This window comes from Mya arenaria, chromosome 15 (genome assembly GCF_026914265.1).
Source record: "Mya arenaria isolate MELC-2E11 chromosome 15, ASM2691426v1".
In the NCBI taxonomy this organism is placed as follows: Eukaryota; Metazoa; Mollusca; class Bivalvia; order Myida; family Myidae; genus Mya; species Mya arenaria.
In genome coordinates, this window is record NC_069136.1 from 52,265,836 (window position 1) to 52,292,186 (window position 26,351).

The 26,351-nt window shown below is 35.0% G+C and overlaps 1 protein-coding gene across 2 annotated transcripts; it reads left to right on the forward strand.

Moving 5' to 3' along the window:
* The first annotated feature begins 56 nt into the window (after positions 1–56).
* On the forward strand, positions 57–26,218 carry LOC128220506 (uncharacterized). 2 transcript variants are annotated; one of them, XM_052928926.1, is made up of 18 exons: positions 57–212; positions 981–1,022; positions 1,797–1,870; positions 2,700–2,768; positions 3,373–3,472; positions 3,770–3,902; positions 6,671–6,736; positions 7,527–7,650; positions 8,828–8,927; positions 9,499–9,557; positions 11,594–11,658; positions 17,500–17,595; positions 18,999–19,041; positions 19,600–19,714; positions 20,323–20,422; positions 21,556–21,625; positions 21,891–21,994; positions 22,436–26,218. In XM_052928926.1, the coding sequence occupies exons 1-18, from the start codon at positions 155–157 to the stop codon at positions 22,779–22,781; spliced, it is 1,764 nt and encodes a 587-aa protein (XP_052784886.1). In that variant the 5' UTR covers positions 57–154; the 3' UTR covers positions 22,782–26,218. The 2 variants fall into 2 exon arrangements, with proteins under 2 accessions (XP_052784886.1, XP_052784887.1); XM_052928927.1 differs by having other exon boundaries at positions 3,373–3,451.
* Positions 26,219–26,351: the final 133 nt, after the last annotated feature.

A 26,351-nucleotide genomic window follows, 5' to 3' on the forward strand; every position in this document is an offset into this window, starting at 1 on the left:
AAAGATTCCATTTAATGCGCATAAGTTGAAAAATAGTTCCAAGATGGCTGCGCCCATGGAGTTTTGACACGAAAACAAAACACAACATACTTTGAAGACGTTTGCGAATGTTTATCAATCTATTTTGGTTTAATTCAAGGAATTTTGCAGAAAGATGACGCTTGAAACAAACAAGCCCCACAAGTCCATGATTTTAGTTTACTTGCAATGTTGTAAGTTATTAAAAAGAATTATTTTCCTGTTTATCAGACATATCTAAATAGACTTAATGTTGATAACTTTAATATATAGCTTACGACTCAGATCTTATGCAAGTCTCACAACTGTAACTTACTACTTTAAACATTGCCATTATTAAGACGTACCCCCGATAGAAAATAGCACCCCTCCCCCCAACCCCCGATCCAAGCACTCTTGGCTTTAAAGGTTTTATTTCTGATTCAATTAATGTACACATGCCTGGTATGGAGCTCTGACCAACAACTGCTAGTACACAGTCTCTAAGAAAGTAAGCTGGACCTGGCGCCAGTACACTGATATTGTAGGACCCTGTGTCCAGTAATAAAATCTGGGAGGGGTCAAAGATTTTTAACATTGTATATTTGTAAAGACAGCTTTGTAAGTTGTATAACACACAGCTTTGGCCAGTGAATCAGACTTGGTTTCCTGAACTCACATTTCCAGCAATGTAGTAATGCCTTATGTAAAAACTGAAAACTAACGAGGCACTTTCAACTGACAGAACCAACCAAATTCTGTACTGAATGTAGAATCTGGTGTGCCTATGGCCGAGTGACATACTGGATCTTAAGGTCCAGGATTTGATCCCTACTCTGAGCTTTGTCAATGATGAGAACTGCTTCATGTCAGAATTCTTTTATTTATTTTTCCAGTACAAGATATTCTATTTTGGAAAAAACTGTGCCTTGTTTTGATGTGAAAAGTTAATGTTAAGTTTATAATGTGATGTATTTTTTCAGATTTTGTCACAATTGCAACTATATTGGGGACAGGAATCTTAGGTAAGCTTTGTTAATATTGTTTTTTTTAAATGATTTTTATCTGTTTTTCAAATATCTTTTAAATTATGTATAGGTCATAGCTTATTGATGCTGTTATGGGTCTTTAACCTTGGCCAATATAGGTCATAGCTTATTGATGCTGTTGTGGGCGTCTAACCTTGGCCATTTACTAAATCATTCAAGAAATTCAGTTGGTATCAAATTCTTGATTTCATTCCTTTCCAGGTCTCCAAGTAACACTTACCCATACTGGGCTGTATCCATTCCTGATTTCATTCATTTCCAGGCCTTCCAGTAGCACTTAACCATGCTGGGCTGTATCCATTCCTGATATCATTCATTTTCAGACCTTCCAGTAACACTAACCCATGCTGAGCTGTATCCATTCCTGATATCATTCATTTCCAGGCCTTCCAGTAACACGTACCAATGCTGGGCTGTAATAATTTCTGATATCATTCATTTTCAGGCCTTCCAGTAACACTTACCCATGCTGGGCTGTAACCATTCCTGATATCATTCATTTTCAGGCCTTCCAGTAACACTTACCCATGCTGGGCTGTATCCATTCCTGATATCATTCATTTCCAGGCCTTCCAGTAACACTTAGTCATGCTGGGCTGTATCCATTCCTGATATCATTTATTTTCAGGCCTTCCAGTTTCACTTACACATGCTGGGCTTTATCCATTCCTGATATCATTCATTTTGAGGCCTCCCAGTAACACTTACCCATGCTGGGCTGTATCCATTCCTGATATCATTCATTTCCAGGCCTTCCAGTAACACTAACCCATGCTGGGCTGTATCCATTCCTGATTTCATTCATTCTCGGCTCCATTATACAGGTATGAACAACATTCATAGACGTATGAACTTATAATTGAGTTTTCAAGTATAATTGACACTCTATTTATTGTTATCAAAGTGTATGTATCAGGCTACAATTATTTACAGTGTGTTTGACATTTCTTAACAGACTCACTAAAATAAATGTGACCTCAAAGTTTTTTAGCCTCTTTGGTTGTCATAATTGTTTATTAGTCTGTTATGAAATTAATTGGTTTAGAAGTTGAAAAACCCAATCCTTTCTACCTACCCACACTCATGCCAAACAAACTATTCATATATTGTGGCCGGGCCAAGGAGGCCATTTTAATTAAGATCTGTGCCGATTTTAGTTGTACATTAAAATAATCTTAGAGTCACAGTTTCATTATTTTGGTATATATTTGATTGAATTGAACTTAACCCAGTAATAAAATTGAACACAAAGTTGAGGAAATTAAAGAAATGAATGCATTGCCATTGTGACGTTCATACAGATTCATGATTATTGAATTAACTATCCTACTGCTACTTTGGGAACAATTATGGAATAGTTTCATTATAGTATAATTTTTATAGTTCGATGATTTGCCTATTTGTAGATGTCTTAATATGATGTGATATACATTTTGATCTGAATAAAACAGATTGCTAATATTTATAGAAAATGCAACTAGCTGAATTTCGATGAGATATAAAATTGAGTAATTGTGCTGTTGCAGTGAAAATTTTATAACTCAATCATCCAATATTACAAGTATAACAGCATTACCCAGACCTCTAACCTTAAAGTTTATGAAGTCCTTTGAGGACTTTTTCAGTTTTTTACCACATGCTCTGCTTTTTCAGGGGCTGTTAATCTTTTTCTTCACTGATCTTCTTCAGAGAGCTTATGCCTTACAATTGAAATCATGCAGGGTGAGTGTCTTGCATTTCATTTTTGTTAACTAAATCTAGCTACTTTTTATCATTGGATGAAAATGCCTGATTTAGAAACAAGCGGATTCCCTTTTAGTGTTTCTTGATTGTGAACTTTTGTAAATTTCTTGCTTAATCAGGAAATAACAGCTATTTAAAAAAATAGCTGTTATTTAGTAGTTATTGAAATCTATCTTTCTAGAAGACAACCATGGTTCAAGATTGTATGTAGACTAATTATCCTTACACGAAACACAAATCTATTCAGGTTTTCATAAATTTGGCATTTCGTTTCCTGATCGGGCAAAATATTAAAAAAAATCTGATTGGGAAATACAATAGGGAAATATCCTTGTTTCCTGACCAGGCAATTTCTTCACTAAGTTACTTTAATAGTTTTAATGCCCCCTCAAATTTTTGGGACAAAACACAAATTTTAAGTTTTTCAATTCAACATGTTTTACAGTAAGTATACCATAGTTTTTTGTAACCCCTCTGTATGCATTTCATATATAATGAAATTAACAATATTGTAAATGCACATGTTTGTCATTTATTTCATTTCATGTAACAAGTTATAATTTCTCCTTAATACCAACTTCAGGAAGATCCATATCCAATCGGTGAAGAGACAGAGTTTCTAATGGACGAAGACATTGATGATCTACAAGATGAAGCCAGTGGTGAGATTATACATGTACACGGTAAAGTTATATGATCAACATTTTGTGATTTAATCAGTAAACAAACAAAAAACATGTATCTTATTACAATATTGTCCAGTAATGATTTTTTTACAGTAAAAGCTATGTTTTCCACGTCAATATTTCAGTCAATGGTTAGGTGATATCATATTTTAAGTACATCAATTCTGTTCTGTCATTTTGGGGCCCAGAGGTTAAAACATTTTTGTAATTTTAATCTTGTATTCTGACCATTATTGTTAAATGTCTAGTTTGTTTTCAGTGTATACCACTATATTGTTTTTATTTGCTGTACAGGTCCAGTGCTAGCAGGTCATGTGATCATACCAAAGGACATCAATATCCAACCCCCCAACCTTCATCTCCTAGGCAACCAGTTCCTGCCGTGTGGGCTGCGACAATTCTTCGATATCATTCTTGTGCTACAATTGTGAGTGTTTGTGATTTGATGGACAGTTAAATTTGTATAACTTCTAACATATTTCAAGGTTGATTCTCAGCCATTTTTAGCATACCTTTTTATTGGAGACCCAATCTATGTATTTTCATAGCCTTGGTGTTCATGTTGTTGTTCTGTTACTAGGGTGCATATGCTTTAATTTTGGCAATATGTCAAAAACATCAAAAAATATTAACATTGAACTTGTAGTGAGATACCACATTTGGGTGCGATACCCTACCTCTTTGCAAAGAGACCTCTTGGTTCTTTAACATTCTTAATGTTCAGTACCATGATTTTATAATGTATGTTTAATGGCATTTTGTGCTCATGTTTGCCATGATTCAGCTCAAAAGGTCTACATTTCAAAGGCTTAGCGTAAAACTGTTGTATCACCTTCTAATTTTAACTGAATTACGACCATGTTGCAATAAACCCACAAATATTGTAGTTTATTGTATTCAGCTTAATACTTGTTTTATACAACTAAAAGTTAAAAATTGTCATATATCAGTTTACTTTCAGTCCGACTTTACTCAAATTACTGTGAATAAATCTTATATTAAAGGCATGTTTTATTTTTATGCCCCCCTTCGAAGAAGAGGGGTATATTGCTTTGCACAGGCATGTCGGTCGGTCGGTCAGTCAGTTTGTCGGTCAGTCTGTCCGTCGATAGACCAAAGCTTGTCCGAGTGATAACTCAAGAATTCCTGGACGTATGGTCATCAAACTTCACATGAAGGTTGGGCCTGATCAGTAGATGACCCCTATTGATTTTGGGGGTCATCGGGTGAAAGGTCAAGGTCACAGTGACCTTTAATGGTATAATAATTTTAAAGCTTGTCCGAGTGATAACTCAACAATGCCTGCACCCATGGCCCTCAAACTTGACATGGAGGTTGGGCCTGACCAGTAGATGACCCCTATTGTTTTGGGGGGTCATCAGGCCAAAGGTCAAGGTCAGAGTGACCTTGAATGGTAAAAGGTCGTCCGAGTGATAATTTGACAATGCCTGCACCCATGTCCCTCAAACTTGACTTGGAGGTTGGGCCTGACCAGTAGCTGACCCCTATTGTTTTTGGGGCTCATCGGGTCAAAGGTCAAGTTCACAGTGACCTTGAATGGTAAAAGGTTGTCCGAGTGATAACTCAACAATGCCGGCACCCATGGCCATCATAATTGAACTGGAGGTTGGGCCTGACCAGTAGATGACCCCTATTGTTTTTGGGGGTCATCGGGCCAAAGGTCAAGGTCACAGTCACCTTAAATGGTAAAAGGTTGTCCGAGTGATAATGTGACAATGCCTGCACCCACTGCCCTCATAATTGAATTGGAGGTTGGGCCAGACCAGTAGAAGACCCCTATTGTTTTTGGGGGTCATTGGGCCAAAGGTCAAGGTCACAGTCACCTTGAATGGTTAAAGGTTTTCCTTGTGATAACTTGACAATGCCTGCACCCATGGCCCTCAAACTTGACTTGGAATTGGGCCTGACCAGTACATGACCCCTTTTGTTTTTGGGGGTCATCTGGCCAAAGGTCAAGGTCACAGTCACCTTGAATGGTAAGAGGTTGTCTGAGTAATAATTCAACAATGCCTGCACCCATGGCCCTCAAACTTGACTTGGAAAATTGGCCTGACCAGGAGATGACCCCTATGGTTTTTGGGGGTCATCTGGCCAAAGGTCAAGGTCACAGTGACCTGGAATGGTAAAAGGTTGTCCGAGTGATAACTCAACAATGCCTGCACCCATGGCCCTCAAACTTGACTTGGAGGTTGGGCCTGGCCAGAAGATGGTCCCTATTGATTTTAGGGGTCATTGGGCTAAAGGTCAAGGTCACAGTGACCTGAAATGGTAAAAGGTTATCCGAGTGATAACTCGACAATGCCTGCACCCATGGCTCTCAAACTTGACTTGGAGGTTGGGCCTGGCCAGAAGATGACCCCTATTGATTTTAGGGGTCAAAGGTCAAGGTCACAGTGACCTTGAAAGCGACCTCGACAATTCCTGGACCTATGGTCATCAAACTTGACATGAAGGTTGGGCCTGCCCAGTAGATGAGGGTCATCAGGCCAAGGTCAATGTCACAGTAACCTTTAACGCAAAAAAGTTAACAAATCTTCTCCCACTGATATCTCAACAATGCCTGAACCTATGATCATTAAACTTGACATGGATGTTAAGCCTGATCAGTAGATCACCCTTATTGATTTTAGGATTCATAGAGCTAAAGGTCAAGGTCACAGTGATCTTGAATGGTGAAAGGTTGTCCGAGTGATAACTCAACAATGCCAGAACCCATGGCCTTCAAAGTTGGGAGTCGCATCTGACTTGTAGATGACCCCTTATGATTTAAGGGGTCATTGGGTCAAAGGTCAAGGTCACAGTGACCTTGAACGGAAAAAACTTGTCTGTGTGATAACTTGACAATGCCTGCACCCATGGCCCTCGAACTTGACATTTAGGTTTCTGGTGACCTGCTGATGACTCTGGATTTTGCATTCATAGAGTCAAAGGTCATGGTCATAACAGACTCTATCCTCACACTTTAATGGTCATAATCTTAAAACTGCCTGAACAGCAACAAATCAGCTGTCATTTCGATCCATGCATATTTCATTCAATTGTCCATATAATCCTGACAACATGGCGCTCAGGGGGGGCATAATGTTTGACAAACATCTCTTGTTTAAATGGATTTTCTGTTTTCCTGTTAATCCAAACAGTCACATTATGATATGAGCCTATTTTGTATTACAGTATGGCGTTGTTGATCAGCTATGCGCTAGCTGGGAGTGAGGCCTACGGTGCTCTGATAGGTATAGAGTAAGTGGGCTAGACTTTAGAGCTTTCATTAACCATACTAAGTTTCTTATTAAGCTCATTTAATGAAGCATCAAATTTAGCTCATTTAGTGATTGTTGAAATATTTTCATGTAAAAACAGTTTAAATCTAAAATTACCAGTAATGTAAAATGTTAAGAGCTATGAATATCAGTCAGATTTTAGAAAACAAGTTTTGTGTAAAAAAAAAAATTCCCGTGAAAGAAATAACATTGGCAACATTATTTATGTTACACACCACCTAGGTTGATGACATAGCAAAACATTTCATATTTTTGCCGAAACTTGTGTATTGATATATTTAAGCCAAGCATTTAGTAGACCATTCTATTTATTTACCCACCAGGGGTTGTATACAGCTATGAGTGTTAACTGTTCAGTTGCACGCTTTCGCCTCCGCTACCATTTAAGTTGCATAGTCGGTACGTAATTGATATCATGACTGTATACATGACTGATTATAAAATTTAACAGATTCTAAGAAATTTGCTGAATGTGGAGAAACAGTTCTTATTTAGCATGCTAGATTATTAGAAAGACATGCGCCTGTCACATCTAAATAGGACATTTACAGTATTTGGTGTAAGACAAATTCAACTGTGACAATAAATACATTCAATAATGAGATTGTAAATCTACATTTAAACAACCTTGCCAGTATTTCAACTACGAGATCACAACCCATTGTATCTTCTGCATTCTTATTTTGACAGTCATGCTTATCAGCATTAAAACATTGATTTTTTTTCTATTCATCTTACAACTGTTTCAGCTACCGTTTCATCATCCCAGTGTTTGTGTGGGTCCTCACGCTGGCGATTGTGTTTGCCCTGAAGTTTATCCAGCCTATAGTGTCGGTACTCACTTTTTTCAAGGGAAGTCTACTCCTTGGAACGGTAAGTTTGGTAAAACATGTGGAGATTTGTGTATAATGATATTATGTAATTTTAGCTTAAGACAAATGGTCATTTTTCATAAAACATGATGTCACTAGCGGTGACAACTGGGTCATGCAAACTTAAATCTTGAGCTATAATGAAAAGATATTTATGCCCCCACTTCGAAAAGGAGGGAGTATATTACTATGCACATGTCGGTCAGTCAGTCAATAGGTAAGTAGGTCGATCCTATTTTCACTTGGAGGTTGGGCGTGGCCAATAGATGACCGCTTTTGATTTTGAGGTCATGGGGTAAAAGGTCAAGGTCACAGTGATGTTGAAGGCGAAAAGCTTGTCCGAATGATAATTTGACAATGCCTTGATCTTTGGACTTAAAATTTGACTTGGAGGTTGGGCATTACCAGTGCATGACCCTTATTTATTTTGAGGTCATTGGGTCAATGGTCAAGGTCACAGTGATATGCATACATGCCATATTTTCTGGAGACCATTCAGGGGGATTTGTTCAAAAGGCTGAAAATTCAGGGGGATTTTGATTGTATTCAGGGGGATTTTTTTTAGGTCTAAGTTGGCGAAATTTTAAAGTATTTTTAGACGCACGTATGAAAAAATGTTTTCACATATAGTTTGCTTTGAAAACCTCTTAACTTTCTCATTATACAGAATTATTTGAGGTCATGATTTATCATATTTTTATGATACACTGTCATGTCATACTGTAATGCACTTGCAGAACAAAATATGTCATTGGATAAATATGTTTTCGAGACAATTAAATGAAATTTACCTTCCTCCAAAGTCTTTAAAAAAATTGTGCTTAATTCTATCAGCTTTGATGACTTTCAGACAATAAGGGAATAGAATAACTCACATAGTGTGGTTTTTATCTCCCGCCGGGAGACCGGGGGATGGATCGAAATTCCGGGGGATTTTTCCCCCCGCCGGGGGATATGGCATGTATGGATATGTAATATTCTTTAATTCACAGCTTATAACTGGATTGATTTTCAAAGTATAATCCTATGAAACTCATTTTGTTATTGAAGTTATAGGAGTATAGACTGATCATTGTTGTTTTCTCATTTCAGTCAAGAAGAATACCTAAAAGAAATATGAATCATATCTTGTACTTTCAAATAAATGCTGCATACTGTAAATGTACTTTATTTCACAGGTGATTGTTACGTTTTATGTTGGGGCTTCAGTCCATAGGGAAATTATCAATGACTACAGCTACTTTGGTGCCCCATTCCTCATGGGAACTGTAGCCTTAGGTAGGTGGAGTTATATTGTTATTACCGGTACACAGGTGATCATCTCATTCTATGTTGGGGCCTCAGTCCATATAAAGATTATCAATAACTACACCTACTTCGGTGACCTATTTTTATTTGGCACTGTAGCTTTAGGTAAAATCGTGTATTTGTAAGAAACATTTTCATTATCTTTTCTGTTCAAAAAAGAGTACAGGAAATGACACAGCCTTGGTGTTAGTTCTCAATGTTGTTGTCTTGAAAAAACCTTTCCCTTGAACATAACTAAAGAAATATCAGGATATTCTCATGAAACAAAGACAATTTGTTACATTAAAAGAACCAGGGTTACATTCTTTCTGTGTACTATATAATGCCCGACAAACTAACAACAGTGAAACTCTCCATCTGGCTGATACATTGATGTACACTTTTTACCTTTCAACAGCTCAAGACCACATCTGGTGAAACAGTCTCAAAAAATTTGTAATGTTGAAAGGAATCATATTTTATTGCCCATTATTGCGTACTGATGCTCCTGATGCATCTCTGCCCCCTTGCTTTACATGCAATGCCCTTGTTACTTTTGCAGGAGGAGTTGTCAATGTGATGCCAATGTTATACAGCAAAATTCAACCTTTGAAAAATCAGGTAAGGTTATCACTATATTATATAGTATCGAATACTCGAGTACTCGATCGAACGTCTGAGTACTCGAGTACCAAATCACTACTCGAGTACTTGGAAAAAAATAAAAAAATCTATAAAAATTACCAAACACACGATTTACAGACAAAATATCAGATCTGGTTAGTTGCCAATAGGACAATTAACGGTCCCTCTAATCCCCGCTGTGTTCACAATTGACCTCAATCAATTAGTTGACAGTTGTTGTGATAGTTGCAAACTGTCAACAAAGGACCCCTATTTCAAATTAGCACTCATGTCAATTAGCGAAGCGGTACTTTCACCTACACAATTCTATTGTATACCAATTAGAGACCTTTCACCAAACAATGGACGCTAACGAGCGAAAGAGTATCGACCGTTACGAGAATTGATTTCTTAATGGGCGTATTTTAACTATTTTTGAAATGATTATCACAATTGATTGGTTGATATTTCAAATGAAGAATTATGAATATTAATGAGGTAAACAACAATTACACAGTAAAAAAAATAATTTGTAGAGTAAACAACTAAAAATCTGAACTTCGTATTGAATTTAGTTTGCTTTTTTATGTATGCTATTAATTTTTGTTCATTGAAATTCTGATTGTTGTTCATTTCTGCAGTGCATACTTGTATAAAATGAAACGAATAAAACAAATTAAAAGCCTGAAACAACATTTGTTTTCTTTTTATATCATTTTTTGTTAAAATACGTAATGAAAGTTTACTCTAAAGGTGAAAATGACCAATAATACGACCAACCCACAATATACGCCATTAACGATACATGTATACACAATCTTGTCTTCGCGAACACATATTCAATTTTTCCGAGTAATCGAGTACCCGAGTACTCGATCGAACGATCGTCCGAGTACTCGAGTATTAATTTTACTACTCGTTGCCATCCCTACTATATTAATAATATTAAACTAAAAAATCTAGTTGTTACTGAATGCAGGAAAGTAAAGGAGTTTAGGATTTTCTGCTCATTGAAACTTTGATTTTCTTTTCCTAGATATATTTGTATGGAATCCAGTGAACACAAGTTTCAAGGATAGTAATTTCACCATTTCTCATCAAAGCTAAAAGAATGATGTGTTGTCTGTTTGTGTCTCTCCTTCAATGTCATTTGGGACCTTACCTTGGTGCCTCTAAAAAGGGTTTATATTTGGATTGTTGACGACTGGGCTTTGCCCTGTAGTTATTAACTCAACTAAATGAAGTGTAAGGAGAGCTTTACTACTCACCCTAGTGTCAGTGTTGACATCACACCTGCACCTTTAAGTCACTATATCAGCAAATACATCATTTATTGCATTGAAACTTTAGATATGTGTTCCCTACTATCCAACCTACTAAATTCATGGAATTAGATATCACTTTTTTTAAATGCAAATTATAGGCTTTTATTATTCTACATAGAAAATCTAGTTAAAGTCATGGATGTAAGTACACATTGATTAATATCTCAGCAACAACATGATGTATTGCATTGAGACTTCATACAATAGTACTCAACCATCCTACCTTAAACTTGAATAGCCAACTGTATTTTGCATATAATGCAAATAATGGTCCTTTATTATTCAACTTAGAAATTCTGGTTAAGGTTTTGCATGAAAGCACATATAAGTCAATAACTCAGCAATTACTTGATGTATTGCATTGCAACTTTATACAATCAAGTATGATAATATTCCATATAATGCAAATTTGGCCCTTTATTTTTTGGACATTCATTTAAAATTCTGATAAAGGTTTGGCATGTTATCTAATTTCACTGTGATCCATGCATGTTTCACCATAGTTTGCATTCCTTAAACATAAGCGTAGCTTAATACTCGAGGGCACCATTTCTGGGACAGCTCTTGTTATTATATTATTGATTCTTTATTTGCATAATTTGTATCCATAACATATTTTCAAAACTGTATACCGGGTAACATATTTTAGTTATTATTATTAGCCATTTCAATGTTACATTTTATCATAACCTGGAGTATCTTTTACAGATCCAGAATTTTAGATTTGCCATCGTACTAGGCTTGTTTACCTGTGCAATTCTGAATATTGGCTGGTAAGTTTTATGTTTGCATTGAAATACTAAGAAGCAGTCTTTGCTTCCTGTTAACAGTCATGAGTTATGATGGGTTCATGTGTAGAAATTCCCATAACTTAAAAAATTATTATTCCCCGCCGAATCGAAGATTTCGGGAGGGGGATATTGTTTTGGCGTTGTCCGTCTGTCATTCCGTCCGTCCATCCGTCCGGTACCATATCTTGGAAGGCATTGTTCAGAAAATGTTCAAACTTGGTCTGAATGTTCCCCTTGATCATATTTCGACCACTTTAAAAAGTGGGTCACATGGGGTCAAAAACTAGGTCAAATCTTAGAAAAACCTTTGGAACATACTAGAGGCATTATCTCGTCTGCCTAAAATATTTTATCTCATACTTTTTTTTTAAAGAAGAAAAGTTAAGGTATTGTCATATTCTGTTGTCAGCTTCATTGTGCAAAATCTAACCCTGGCCATAACTAAAAAATAAAAAAGTCAAAGAAACTTGGTACACACAAAATACACACATGTATAGCAAGGTCCATAACTCTGACTTTATTATTTCTTCAGTTATGTTCCTTATTTTGACTGTAAAATGACAGATGAACATTTGTGTTTTCTTCCTGGCAGTTTTGTTTGAGTAATGCCCCATAGCCATTTGATGAAAATGAATGTGCACTGTCATCTTCATGTTGTGGTCTTTTAAACTCATTTGAGAATATTTTTGAAGATATATATATATATTGGATTGCTTTGAGGCAACAGATTGTCTTGTTTTCAAAGATGCTTGTGATCTATTATCATTATACCGGTACTTGAATTGTATTCTCTAGCCTGATAATAGTGATGTAGGCATAATTACTTAACAGGGGGCACCGGACCCTCTTGCCTACTGCACTTATAGTCCTTTCTGTCGTATCAAGAACTTCATTATTCTTATCAAAATGTTCTCTTATTACAAATTTATAGTTTCTAATTGTTGTATATCTTAATAATGATAAGTTTAGTGAGAGAACCCATTGTATGAAGTTTGTGAACACAAACAGTAAAATTACTTTGTTTATTATCAAAACAAAAAAGTATAAAAACAGACATATATGCAGTTGATATATAATCTATATACATATTAGCACAATATTGTGTATTTACATAGCAAGCATTATTACACGATCAAATGTAAATGCCAGTTGTTCATGTATATTCTATATGTTACACCATAGCATTGAAGTAGTTCTAGGTAAGCACTGAAATAATTCTAATTTTTCTACCCCTTAATTTTTTAAGTATTTAACTATAGTTTCCAGAAACAAGATGGCCGAGTTTCCGTTTTTGTATGGCAATCTCGGTGAGGGATCTAGTGTTCTGACTTCTGTTCCTCTTATTAGCAAACCACTTTTTCACCTGTTCTACCCCGATATTTCCAGTTTGAGCCATCAGTTCAATAGTTGCACTTGTCGGGTAAGGGTGCTCGATATTTTGACTATACCAGTTCTCCATCATTCTTATAGCTTCACGATTAAGGTGAGGTCGGGGTTTGATCACTTTTTCTTTGGGTTTATTTTCTTTATTTGAGTTTTCTAAGAGCTGCACACTTCTTTCAACACGGTCCATTACTTTGTGAAGCTTGTCATCATAGAGCTGATTCACAGATTCTTTATAACTGCTGGGGTATTGGGACTCGTGCAATGTCCGGAAACGCTCTGTCTCGATTAAAGCAGACTGGTATCGGAAAACACTTGACAATTGCCGAACCTCTTCCGCATTGCTACTCTGAAGGGCTGAAAACCTTTCTTGTAGATTTCTCTCCCTTGAAAATACATTTTCTTTCTTTTCTGCACTTTCTTTCTTTGGGTTAATTTCAAACAATGACTGTGGCACAATTTCTCTTTTACACTCATTATTTAACAGACTTTGCAGGTCGCCAAAGAAAGGATTCTTTGAGAGTGGACTGTCAGGAGGCGGGGAACCGAGAAGATTGGATAGAGACTCAGAGAATCTGGAATCCATTGCTGGACTCACGTAGTCATTGAAACCATGCATTGTTGTCTTGCCAACAGGGGTAGATGGCTCTTTCTTCATGTCCAATGTTGTTGCATTCAATTTTGTCAGCTCTTGTTCCTTGGAAATCTGTGGGCTGATGGAAGGTAACTGGCTGTAGAATTGACTGATAGATGAGTTTACACTTGTCTTAGGAGGCATAAAGGCACTTGTGACTTTTGGAATTGCTTGGTTAGATGGCAAAAATACTGGTGATGACTGTTGAACTGATTCGTGCATGATAGGCACTGGCAGTGGAGAAAAAGATGGCATGGGATAATGGAAATTAATATTAGAAGATCCAGCGTGATTCTGCACTTTAGAAGGTATCGGTAAGTCTGGGACTTTTGGTGCATTACTGCTGCCTGGTTGGGCTGGCATCCAGGGGAAATAACTCTGTGTAGCATTATATGGAGTTGGTGTCCCTTGAAGAGGAAAGAGAGGCCCAGGTGTCTGTTTCTCCTTAGGAATGTTTGAAAAATCCTGCAATGGTGGCAAAAGGCTTGGCATAATGGGATTGATGTTTGAAGTCTTCTCTTGGGTTGCTGGAACTGGCATAGAGGCTTGCTGAAGTGATGACAAGAAATGGCCCATAGCTGAATTGAAGTCCGAATGTTCAGGTGTTTTAAGACCAGATGCACTAGGATATACATGAGGTCTTTCCTCTGAGTTCCTTACTTTATGTTGGGTGTATGGTTGGGTAGTGGAATCTGGTTCACATCTCTGACGTTTAGCCATTTCCCCATAGTTCCTCAGGTCATGTGACTCTTGGTCGTCTCTCAAACGCTTGGCCATCAGGGAATGGGTTGAATGTGTTACTTGCTGGTGAGGTAACTGAAATTGATAACATCTCATCAGGCCCGATGCACAATATTGTACTTACAAATTGTGGTTGTGTTGTGGTTGTGTTGGTTATGAAACTTGATTATATTGTTATGCCCTTAAAGGGGCTGTACTCCCTATGATGAAATAGCGAAAAAAAGAGAAAAATTGTCGAAAACTGGCATCGATGTGTACAATGCATTGAAACTTAATAACTGAAGTACCACCAATATTTTTTGTATTTTTCCATTAAAATAGATTACTAGGTATGTCTACCTAGTAGAATTCATTCCTTATGTGTGATTGGCTAGTCGATGTTATCACGTGATATTACCAAGTTAGGTATATAGCTTAAATATTTCACTTGATTACAGTAAGCCTTCGTAGCATAGTGGATTGCAATTTTGGCAACACCGGTTCGAACCCGGGTTCCAACTCTTCTTTTTTTACATTTTTGTATTTTTTTTACAATTATGATATCAAAGAGTAAATAATTATATTAAATAATTGTCATGAGATTCATTACAGACAAAAAATAATTTTGGTGCCAATCTGGTGTACAGTCCCTTTAAGACTGTAGAACAATGTTTTGTAAAGGTTGGATAAGAATTCCTTACAGAGGCTGGCTAGCCATTTATGATCGGCATATAATATTTGAACCTTGTGAACAACTTTTTATTTAATATTGGTGTTATAGATTATGAAAGTTAGGAAGAAAAATAATTAAGCCATGCCGCAAAACCCTAGAACCCCCCATACTAGATAAATCGCGCACTGCCACTATATACATTTCTTTTATAATACCCTTCATGTAAGCATAATTATGATATTTCAATAGATGATTTCCATAAACATTAAATTTGCAAAAAATATAGCTTGAAAACAAAACTAAATAACCCTTAAAAAATATTAAAGGAACTTCTTGCCGTATGCACTGAATAAAAATTACTGCGAGTCCTGCCGTCACAAAACATCATCGCACAAGCTTTTTGGTGTAGCGTACAAAAATATGCTTTTCCATGTAATTTTTTCACAAAAAAGTAATTTAACATACTAGAAAACATATCAATCATGTGTGTCTGGTCTGGTTAGAAAAATCTGGACTTCAGACGTAGCCTTTAACTCGGCAAGCCTCCTTACCTGGCGATGTAGGTTTCTCTAGATTTTTCTATCTGGACTGGAAACACATGACATTTATTATTAATAAAGTATTACATCATATAGATTTTACTTTTAACATAAATAAAGCATAAATCATTTTAGTTTTTTTACATTGTAGACATTCAACTTACATTAGCTGGACTAATATTTCTATTTCTGTGGTCCTCCCATGGCCGTAAGACATTGTTGCTCTCAATTCCAGCCCATGCTTTAGAAGATGCATGGTCGTTCTCATGTCCAGCCCACTGATTAGAACATCCCTCACTTTGCAAATTGTCAGCCATCCATTTATCAGAATCAGCAATGTCATTCTCACTAAATTCTCCAATCGTTGCTGCTGTTATATCTGACAATGAAAGTCTACCAGATTTGTTCAAGCGAATAGTGACACTATTTTCAGAGTCAATTTCAAAGCTCATTGAGTTTTCCATTATGAGTAACAATAAGTGTTCATTTGAGTCACAGATAGTTGAATTACTTTCTAAAATTGTACACACTTTCTTTTCCTCAATTTTAACTCTATTTTCACTCTGTCTAGGATAAATGTTGGTATATGTTTGAGTCAGTATTGAGATATTTGACAACTTTGGTGAGAAATATAACACCTGAATACATTTTAACTAGAAGTTATTTGATTGGATGTAAAAGATAAACTCCCCCTTCATTGCACTCTGACATGTCATTCTATAATCTGATTGGTCAAAAAGACTTCCAGCTGCCATTTGATTGGCTGAAGACTGTAAAGCCAAATAAGTTAAATGATGATTAGTGTATCAGAGCTCAAATGATTGAGAAATTAACTTTCACACTTTTCATACAACCCCTTAATCTTTCAATCAGGGATTAAGTAATCCCTTTATGTGCCAATTAGTCAAATGATATAATTGAGTCAGTGCTCATCTAATTTTGACAGTTTGACAATTAGCTTTTTAGCTTTTCACAATTGCCTGATCATGGATCAGTATGGCTTGAATCTATATCTGAAGTGCTTCACATAAGAAAATAATAAAAGATTATGATGGTTTGAATATTTTGATTAGAAAACTTACAATAAAGATGTATGTACAATGCTGTATCATACCTTCACAAAACAATGTAATCATGATCAAAGGTAATAAAATATAAAGTTCAATTTTTAGCAGTGAAGCCCCAATTTTTTGAAAATGCTTAAGTAATGCTTTTCAATATACTCCCTCATGAGCAGTGTTGTTATTGATTTTGGGTCTTTAGTTTAATAAAACTGTTTTAATAGCAAGGAAATTAACAATAATGTGAATTTTTACTCAAATATTTTACATGTAAACATAGTTAATAACTTAAAAGCATTTTGGTTAAAAAAGTAAACTATGATAAGAGAATTGTTGTGAAACTGGGGCCAGCTAGCTTGTCTGTTTAAATTTGAAGAAAAAAGGATCGATATAAAGTTAAACACCATAGTTAGCAACTTTGCGTACCAAATTAATGTTTGTATGATTTGCTATCATTTATGTGAGAATGTTGGACCAAAAATGTTTCGGTGTAAAAAATAAATCTGGGGTCGTATTCATGATCATTTTTACCCTTATCCTTAGAGTTGGGGGGAGGGGGGGATTTTGTGTACCTCTACAAAAAATTATGATTGTGTTGATTTTTTCTGTACCCACTTCTTCAAAACAATGGTAGACTTATTTCTGTCAACAATGAACATACATGTCATGTATGTAAAGCAAGGCCCATAACCCTGGCTTAGATATTTGTTGTAATACATCCCTTGATTAGCAGAAAAAAATGTGTTGCATTATATTTGAGCCAAACACACTACAAAATTATTTTTTGTTAAAACAGATGTATATTGTTTCCAGGAGTTGGGCTGTACTGGATATCGTGCCCCAGCTAGAGAAGTATACCTGTGAAGGTGGTAACACAACCACCTGCTACAATGATGTGTCCTTGGAAAGGTGAGAAAACTTACAATGCTTAAATATAATTGTGATGTCCTGAGTACGAGAGTAAAACATATAAAAAAATAACGAAGATCAGTTCAATTATTTAGCTTGTCTGTAAATCCAAGGAAAAGTGTGTCCACTGGCGATGGTGGCGGCAGCATCATGCAAAAAAAATAAGCCATCATTTAAAAAATTCCAATGAAATTTGGTAGAGTTGCAAGAGACCATATAACTCAACAATGCCTGCACCCATGGCCCTCAAACTTGACATGGAGGTTGGGCCTGACCAGTAGATGACCCCTATTGATTTTAGGGGTCAAAGGTCAAGGTCACAGTGACCTTGAAAGCAAACTCGACAATTCTTGGACCTATGGTCATTAAACTTGACATGAAGGTTGGGCCTGCCAAGTAGATGACCCCTATCGACTTTGGGGGTCATCAGGCCAAGGTCAATGTCACAGTAACCTTTAATGCAAAAAAGTTAACAAATCTTCCCCCAATGATATCTCGACAATGCCTGAACCTATGATCATTAAACTTGACATGGATGTTAAGCCTGACCAGTAGATCACCATTATTGATTTTAGGATTCATAGAGCCAAAGGTCAAGGTCACAGTGATCTTGAATGGTAAAAGGTTATCCGAGTGATAACTCAACAATGCCTGAACCCATGGCCTCCAAACTTGACTTGGAGTTGCATCTGACTTGTAGATGACCCCTTATGATTTAAGGGGTCATCTGGTCAAAGGTCAAGATCACAGTGACCTTGAACGAAAAAAAACTTGTCTTTTGATAACTTGACAATGCCTGCACCCATGGCCCTAAAACTTGACATTTAGGTTTCTGGTGACCAGCTAATGACTCTGGATTTTGAGTTCATAGAGTCAAAGGTCATGACGGTCATAACACACTTTATCCTCACACTTTAATGGTCATAATCTTAAAACAGCAACAAATCAGCTGTCATTTCGGTCCATGCATATTTCATTCAATTGTCCATATAATCCTGACAACATGGCGCTCAGGGGGGGCATAATGTTTGACAAACATCTCTTGTTATTATTATAATTATTATTATTATGACTTGAATATGAATTTTTCAAGATATTAAAATGAAACAAATAGTTCACATGTTGCCAGACACAGTCTGCATATGTGTAGCAAGGCCCATAACTCTGGCTTTGATAATTGTTGGGTTATGCCCCTTGTTCAACTGAAATAAACATACAAGCTCAACAGTCGCCTCAGAGTTTTTGTACAGATCTGCATCCAGCATTAAACAGACCACACAAAATATTTTTAAATTTTGTGCTAAAAACATTTTTTGGTGTATAAAGAGGTTTCCTTATACTTCCAGCAGATAAAACAGCATTCCAGACATAATGCACCTATACAATGATCATTTCTATTTCAGTGCTGCCAAACATGGAGAAATCTCCACTATACCACTTACTACTGTAAGTTGTAACCTTATTAGTTTGTTTGTTTGTCAAGAAAAGAACATCGGAATTGTGATACTCTTGGTATTGTTGTAGTTAATGTTGTAATATTTTGAAAAAACTTATTGATGCAAATATAGAAAGACATTGGGCCAATTGCTCAGAACTTTGATAAAGTTAACAACGCTTTTAACATCATCGTTGATATCTTCAAATCCATCATCCTGTCAAAATTTTCATAGAGTAATGCCCCTTTGTTAACTGAAAAAAACAAGAAGTTGAAAAAGTATGGGCTCCCTGGGGTCTTATTGTTTTCTAGGATGTTTTAACAGTAAACCGCGCCATTTATTGAAATATCCGCCATCTCATTAGTTTAGTATAAACATTATAATAAATAATTATACTTGACAATGATTATGAAGAAAGCTATGATAGCTTATACTAAGTCACTCTCATTAGCACGATGTTGCATGAGAGTGTGGTCTTATGTTGTGGGGCAAACCGGAGTAGCTGGAGAAAACTCACTTTTCCACCTTGGTAACCACTTACCAAACTCTATATGCTATATCATTACAGGTGATATCTCGCACCTATCCAACATTTGAGTGGGTGGCGATTCTTGTGGAGTTATTTATAGTCGTGAGCATAACAGTTTCGTATCTGACCATTGGGGCCGTTCTTCACCATACATGTAAGTGCTACAGGTAGTGATGTTCCGATGATCGATTATAATCGAAAATTAATTGGTTGGGCCTGAAATCGGCGATAATCGATTGTATTTGGTCATAATCGATTCAACTGGGGAGTTGGTTTTTGTCATCCCCCTTGTTAATTGCGTTCGGTACATTTCCGTCTATTTTCTCCTTTGAGTTCGTTTCTACATTCAGGAGTGTTCAGTTGTTGCTTTTACATAGAAAAACACAAGAACAAAACTAAATGACTTCAAACATACACATAACATAAGCATAGTTAACAATGCATAATAATCACAAAGTAAGTGACTGTTAACATTAAATATTCATAGTAAGTGTTCATAGGATGTATGTACAGTTTTCACATGCCTTGCTCAAAGTAAGGTTTCACATTAAATATTCATAGTTTATAGGACTAATGTATAGTGTTTACAAGACTTATTTATTGGAAGTGTTCACATTTATTTTTCATATTAAGTGGTCACAGGACTTATGTATAGAGGTCACATCACTCATTCATAGTTAGTGTTCACAGGACTTATTTATTTCATAATTGTCCTCAACAGTAGCCCAAAACATAGATGATCAAGTATTTATTATATTTCAGTAAATGGCTGGGTGAATTCATTTTGGGCCAAAGACTCGATGTCAACCTACCGTGACAAACTGAAGACACCATCCAAATGTTCCTGGTGTAATTCTCAGTGGTAAGTCATCTTGACTGGCTTGTATTTTTCCCCCCAAAAGAGGGACAGACTATAATGTGATTCAAAACAGCTTAAATATATGTCTCAACAGTTGAGTCAAATTGAATTAGTATAAACTTAATGCACCAGTCATTTGTAACCACGCCCCCCCCCCCACCCCCCAGCCAATCCCGAGTAAAATTCCCATCCTGCAGGGACCATATATTATCATCTTACACAACAAATATTATCCTCTATTTATTGTGGTTTCACATATGATGTTCCATGTATCTATATCATAAAAGACTTTTTTAATTCAAAAGAAGATAAATTTAATTATTGCTTAACTATTTCAGTGTTATAGGCTAGGTAAAGCTTGTTGTTAGTTTACTGCAGCCAAATGTATCAAACTGGTTAATTCTTTGGTTAAACTTAGCCAAAATGTTAAGTGATTGGTCAATATTTATCCAAAAATATATATTAACCAATCAAATCATTTAAATGACTGTGCAAATTAGCCTTCAGATAACATTTGCACAACTAATACAAGTTTTATACAATTGGCTGTTTATTTTAACCCTTTTTCTTAAACAAAAATCAATTTTATTGAAGTTTTATTTCACGCTGGTAAATTGTATTTACATTTTGTTCTTAAATCAGTTTATTTCATGTGTTCTTCATGATGTTGTTCCTTCTTGTATGTTTTCCAGAATTTTTTTTTTTAATGTAATCAAAATAAAAACATAATTAAATCTAATAACTCTGAGATCTAGGTATTATCTGCATGCTGTTTCTACAAGTACTTTTGGGAATTCACTGTATTTTGGTCCTTTTTTTACTATCAATGAAAACTTTTCTGATGCTTCAAGTTTCTGAATTCTGTCAAGCATATAGGCATGTACCATACTTTGAAATAAAAAGGTGTTTTTTATCACGAAGAATGTCAAGCTATATACAAACAGCAATATCAAATGAATTTGACTAATTTCATAATTATTATATTTTTTCATGCTATAAAAGTTTGTTTAATTGCTTTACAGTACCGTATTTCAGCATTTCATACATGATTTTTTCAGCTATACAAAATAAAATATTTAAATAAAGTACATAATGTACATAAAGTATATTGTTTACAATTGTTTCCATGTTTTCAGTATGTGCAATTCAGTGCTGTCTCTGGTTACATTTGGGATTGTGTTCCTCATAGCCATGATGGATCCACAGGTATATTTGCTTTATAAAAATGGTTATACCAGTACCAGGCTTTAAAGAGTGGGAAGAATAATTGCCAGAGGATCATTTTTTACAGGGGCAATTATCAACTGAAAGCCATGGTCAACCATGTCTTATCCTGTATAATACATATGTTTTGTTATTTGTCAATGATTTAAACCATATTTGAAAATAATATTTGTGGAATATTAAAGGATTTGATTAGTATGAAGTTTGAAAAATGCCCTCTTATTCATTATCCACGGTTCTATTGTAGGGTTTCCTTGACATGTTGGAGAAGTTTGCGTCCTTCACCATCAACCTGGAGGTGGCCTTGTTTGTCTTCCTAATGCTGCTCAAGTCAAGGAACTCTGAAAACAGGTACATGTACAGACACACAGTAGTTTGCTTATATTTTTATTATTCACTTTAACTTATTGTAATAGTTTTACTGTTTTGAAGGGGGATCGATGGGAGGGGGGTATTCCGTTTAGAAATAGTAATTTCTTTTTTACCTGTGTAATGGTTGTTTGCTAATTGTTTAAATAATTCACTTTTGCTTATTGTAATAATTTTAGTGTTTAGAAGGGGGGTATTTCGTTTAGAATTAGTGATTTCTTTTTACCTGTTCAATGGTTTGTTGTTACTATTAACAGGGTAATCTAGAGCATTTTGCAGTTTGAATTAAAGCCAAGTTGCTCATTTTTGTGTTTGAAGTATCTTTTATTGTACAAGCATGTTAAATACTTCTTTGGCCTAAAGCTTGATTTATTTAGTTTGATAAAATGTATTTTTTAATAAATATCTATTTTCTTCCTTTAGGAGATTGAAAATCCCACTGCCATTACCACCTGTAGTATATTACCTGGTGTACATCATACCCGTGTATTTCGGATTTGCCGTGGGTTACGACGTATACAACACAATAAGAGACATCATTGTCGAACAATCCGGTACTTCGCAGGGAAAAATTATCACCCAAGGAATTACTGGTGTTGCCAAAAATATAACCAAAAGTTTTAATGTGACATCGTCAGTGATGTCATCAACATTGCCTATGACATCTTCAAATGTGACAGTGTCATCATTACTAGAAAATGTGACATCATCAACTTTGGTTCAACATTTAGTTTCAACCGTGAAAGATTTTACAGGCGGAGGAAGATAAAATAACTTAGGGTCCACTTTAATTAAATATTCCATAACATTTCCATTGCAATACTTATGTGCAATTTAAGATATTTTTAACTCTCTATATAGAATAATTCATGAGGTGACATATTAATACAAAAGAGAGAGTCCTATTATTTTTTTGATAAAGGCATTTTCCACAGTGATTTTTTCATTTCTTTTTTCTCCATGACTATTATTGTCTGTCTCTTTTTCAACCAAATATTATATATAAGTGTTGTACCAGCTCATGGAATGGTTTTGCAAAGGCTTTCTAAAATGAATTTTCACCTTTTCTCAAATTTTTCCCAACAAGATACTATTTTATTTTACATACTTTTACATTTTTGCATATTGCTTCCTTCCTATTCAAATATTGGAACTACAGATTAAAGAAAAAAGAGACTCAGTTGCTTAAAAAAAAGATACACCACTTTAGATAAAGTCTATGAAACATTCTTAAGTTGCTAATTAAGTATGTAATACAAGAGTTATTAATATTTTAATGAAAAAAGCTTGAATTTTGATTGTCAACAGCCAAAGTATTTCATGAACTGTTATTTATGAAACTTGCATAGATTGAATAAAACTACTTGAAATGAATTGAACATGCAAGTTTTGTTTTCATAAGTTCTGTATCACCAGAGTTATTGCCCTTTTAGTAATTAGAAAAGTTTTAGTTATTGAGTCCAGAGCCAAAAACTTACTTTGTTACTTAAAGACAGATTATAATTATTATTATTATTATTATTATTATTATTATTATTATTATTATTATTATTATTCGAGTTTTGCCTCCATACCAGTTAGATTATAGTTGCTGCCCTTTAATTATTGAAAAAAGCTTAAATTTGTATATTTGTAAGTGAAAAGACAGAAATTGATGAAACTCATATAATGTGTGTTTAACAATAGTTTGATTGGGCACACACAAGTTTTTCCTACATTGGATCAATACTACCTGAGTTACTGCCCTTTAATTATTGAAAAAAGTTTAAATTTGTACTTTTGGAACTTATGGACAGAGCTTATGTTTAGTGCTTATAACTATAATGTTATTGTGCACACACAAGTTTTGCCTATTTTGGATCAGTACCACCTGAGTAATTGCCCTTTAAGTCATTAATCACTTAAATATGTATTTTTAAAGTTGTAATTGCTTTGAAATTAGCTGACTGAAACGTTATGAAGCTAACATTCATCATTAAAAAGCAACTATACACATATATATATATATAAGCATATATTCTTTTTAAAAACATTCCTTTTTGCCACATTTTACTTACATTGGGAGTGTTTAACTGTTTTGTTCTTAAACTATGAAACCATTGGCAGTAGATACCAATTCGGGATTCGCTGGTTTAAACTGATAGCTGAGCTTGACTTCACAACTGTTTGAATTCTTTTTGAAACTCTTAAACTTATTTTGATGATACTGATAAAATCATAGTTTATAATATTATACATTTTTATATGCTCATTTTGACAGGTCATGTACTATAGGATCTACCCCACCAGCATAAGTCCCACCAGTATCATAACGGGTCATAATTCAAATATATTTCTTCTTATTTTAATGAAACTTGTGTGGAATGCTCATGTTAAGAACCGTTTCAGAATTTACCAATGTTAGAATAAATACTTTTGTTATACATTACATTATTGTCATTACTTTATATATGTTTTAATGTATATGCATAATTACTGTAAATCATGGGGTTCTAAAGTTCAGGATAAATTATTAAATCAAGGTTGAGACCTTTTTACTTCAAACTTTCAAACAGGTGTAAAGATTGTATTTTGGTCGGACATTTGCAGCAAAAAAAGTAGGAAGTACCTTGAAATAAATATAAATGACTTCAGGGCCCTGGGTCATATTCAATAAGCATCTTAGTGAATATTTTCATCGAGAATTTCGTAATTTTTGACATCAATTATTTTAACTGCCCGATACTTTCTTTCCGATTAATTCATATACTTATATTGTTTAGACCATTTTCTTGCTTATTTTCATATTTTTGGTATACAAACAATGTTTGTTTTTTTTCAAATTAGAAAAAGGCAGTTTTTCACTAAGTTGAAATTTTAGCTTGACTATTCGAAGAATAGGTGGGCTATACTACTCGCCCCGGCGTCGGGTCCGGTTAAAGTTTTAGGGCAAGTTGGGATTTTCACTTATAAGTCCAATACCCTACATTCAACTGACTTAATACTTCACGCAGTTGTTCAGGGCCATCACATGATGAGGTTAGATAACTACATATCATTCTTTACACAGATTATGGCCCCTGATTGACTATGGAACTTAGGTTTAAGTTTTAGGGCAAGTTGGAATATTTATTAATAACTTCTATATCCTTTGTTCAGTTGACTTCATACTTCACACAGTTGTGCCGGACCATCACACAATGAGATTACATAACTCCATATTATCCTAAATACATGTTATGGCCCCTGATTGACTTAGGTTAAAGTTTTAGGGCAGGTTAAAGTTTTAGGGCAAGTTGGGATTTTCACTTGAAACTCCAATACCATTCATTCAATTGACTTAATACTTCACACAGATGTTCAGAGCCATCACATAATGAGGTTAGATAACTCCATATTATCTTTTATACAAATTATGGCCCCTGATTGACTATGGAACTTAGGTTAAAGTTTTAGGGCAGGTTGGGATATTGTTTAATAACTTCTATACCCTTCATTGCACTTAAAAAAATTCAAAATTATTTACGACCATCTTACAACAAGAAACATAACTCCGTTTTAAGCCTAAATACAAATGATGGCCCTTGAATTTTTTTTTTTTAAATTTCCTTTGAAAGGCATATTTGTATATTCTTAACCACATTTTCATAATGGGAAATCAAGTTATTTGAATGACTTGCGTCATTGTTTGGGCGGGCTGGTGGGAGAGCAGCATCAAAGTCACATTATGTATCGAATAATTTTAGTTAGGTTTGACATAAAGAGACCAAACTTGGTATTATTACATCGTTATTGTATTCTAAGTCAAAGCGGCGTAGTCGAGTGCGCTGTCTTACAACGGCTCTTGTTTTACAAAGATTCTAATTGAATAAGGCCCCAAAAACAATTTGAAAAGGGGTCAAAGCCCCTTTTACCCTGCTTTTGGCATGAATCCCTCTAGTCAAACAGACCCTGATTAAATCATGGCTAGAAAAATATCAGCTGTTAGAACCCCTGTTTTATTCCAGGACAGTGATCTGTGAAATGTTGTACATTTTTGTAGTAATTTATATACCATAATTGCCTTTATTTGTATGATGTTATTTTGTGCTCAATTGACGCTTATTAATCTGAAATTCTTGTTAATTTTTGGACAATTTTTTTTTTCTTTAAGGTGTTGATATAAATGTTATATTTTGTTATCAGTTGCAGTTTGAATGAAAATTGTGATACTCAATAAAATATTGAATTAAATTTTACATTATTTTATATTTGAGTAATTAGTGTGATAGTTTTACATATATTATGCACCTCGAGCCAAAACAGTTTCGAATGGTCCAGGTCTCCCTCCTTCAACATTTGATTTCACTAATACATTAAT

Coding starts and splice junctions, on each gene's coding strand:
- LOC128220506 (XM_052928926.1), top strand. CDS start 155: ATGACGCTTGAAACAAACAAGCCCCACAAGTCCATGATTTTAGTTTAC. Junction 213..980: donor TTTAGTTTACTTGCAATGTT/GTAAGTTATTAA, acceptor GTATTTTTTCAG/ATTTTGTCACAATTGCAACT. Junction 11,659..17,499: donor GCAATTCTGAATATTGGCTG/GTAAGTTTTATG, acceptor TATTGTTTCCAG/GAGTTGGGCTGTACTGGATA.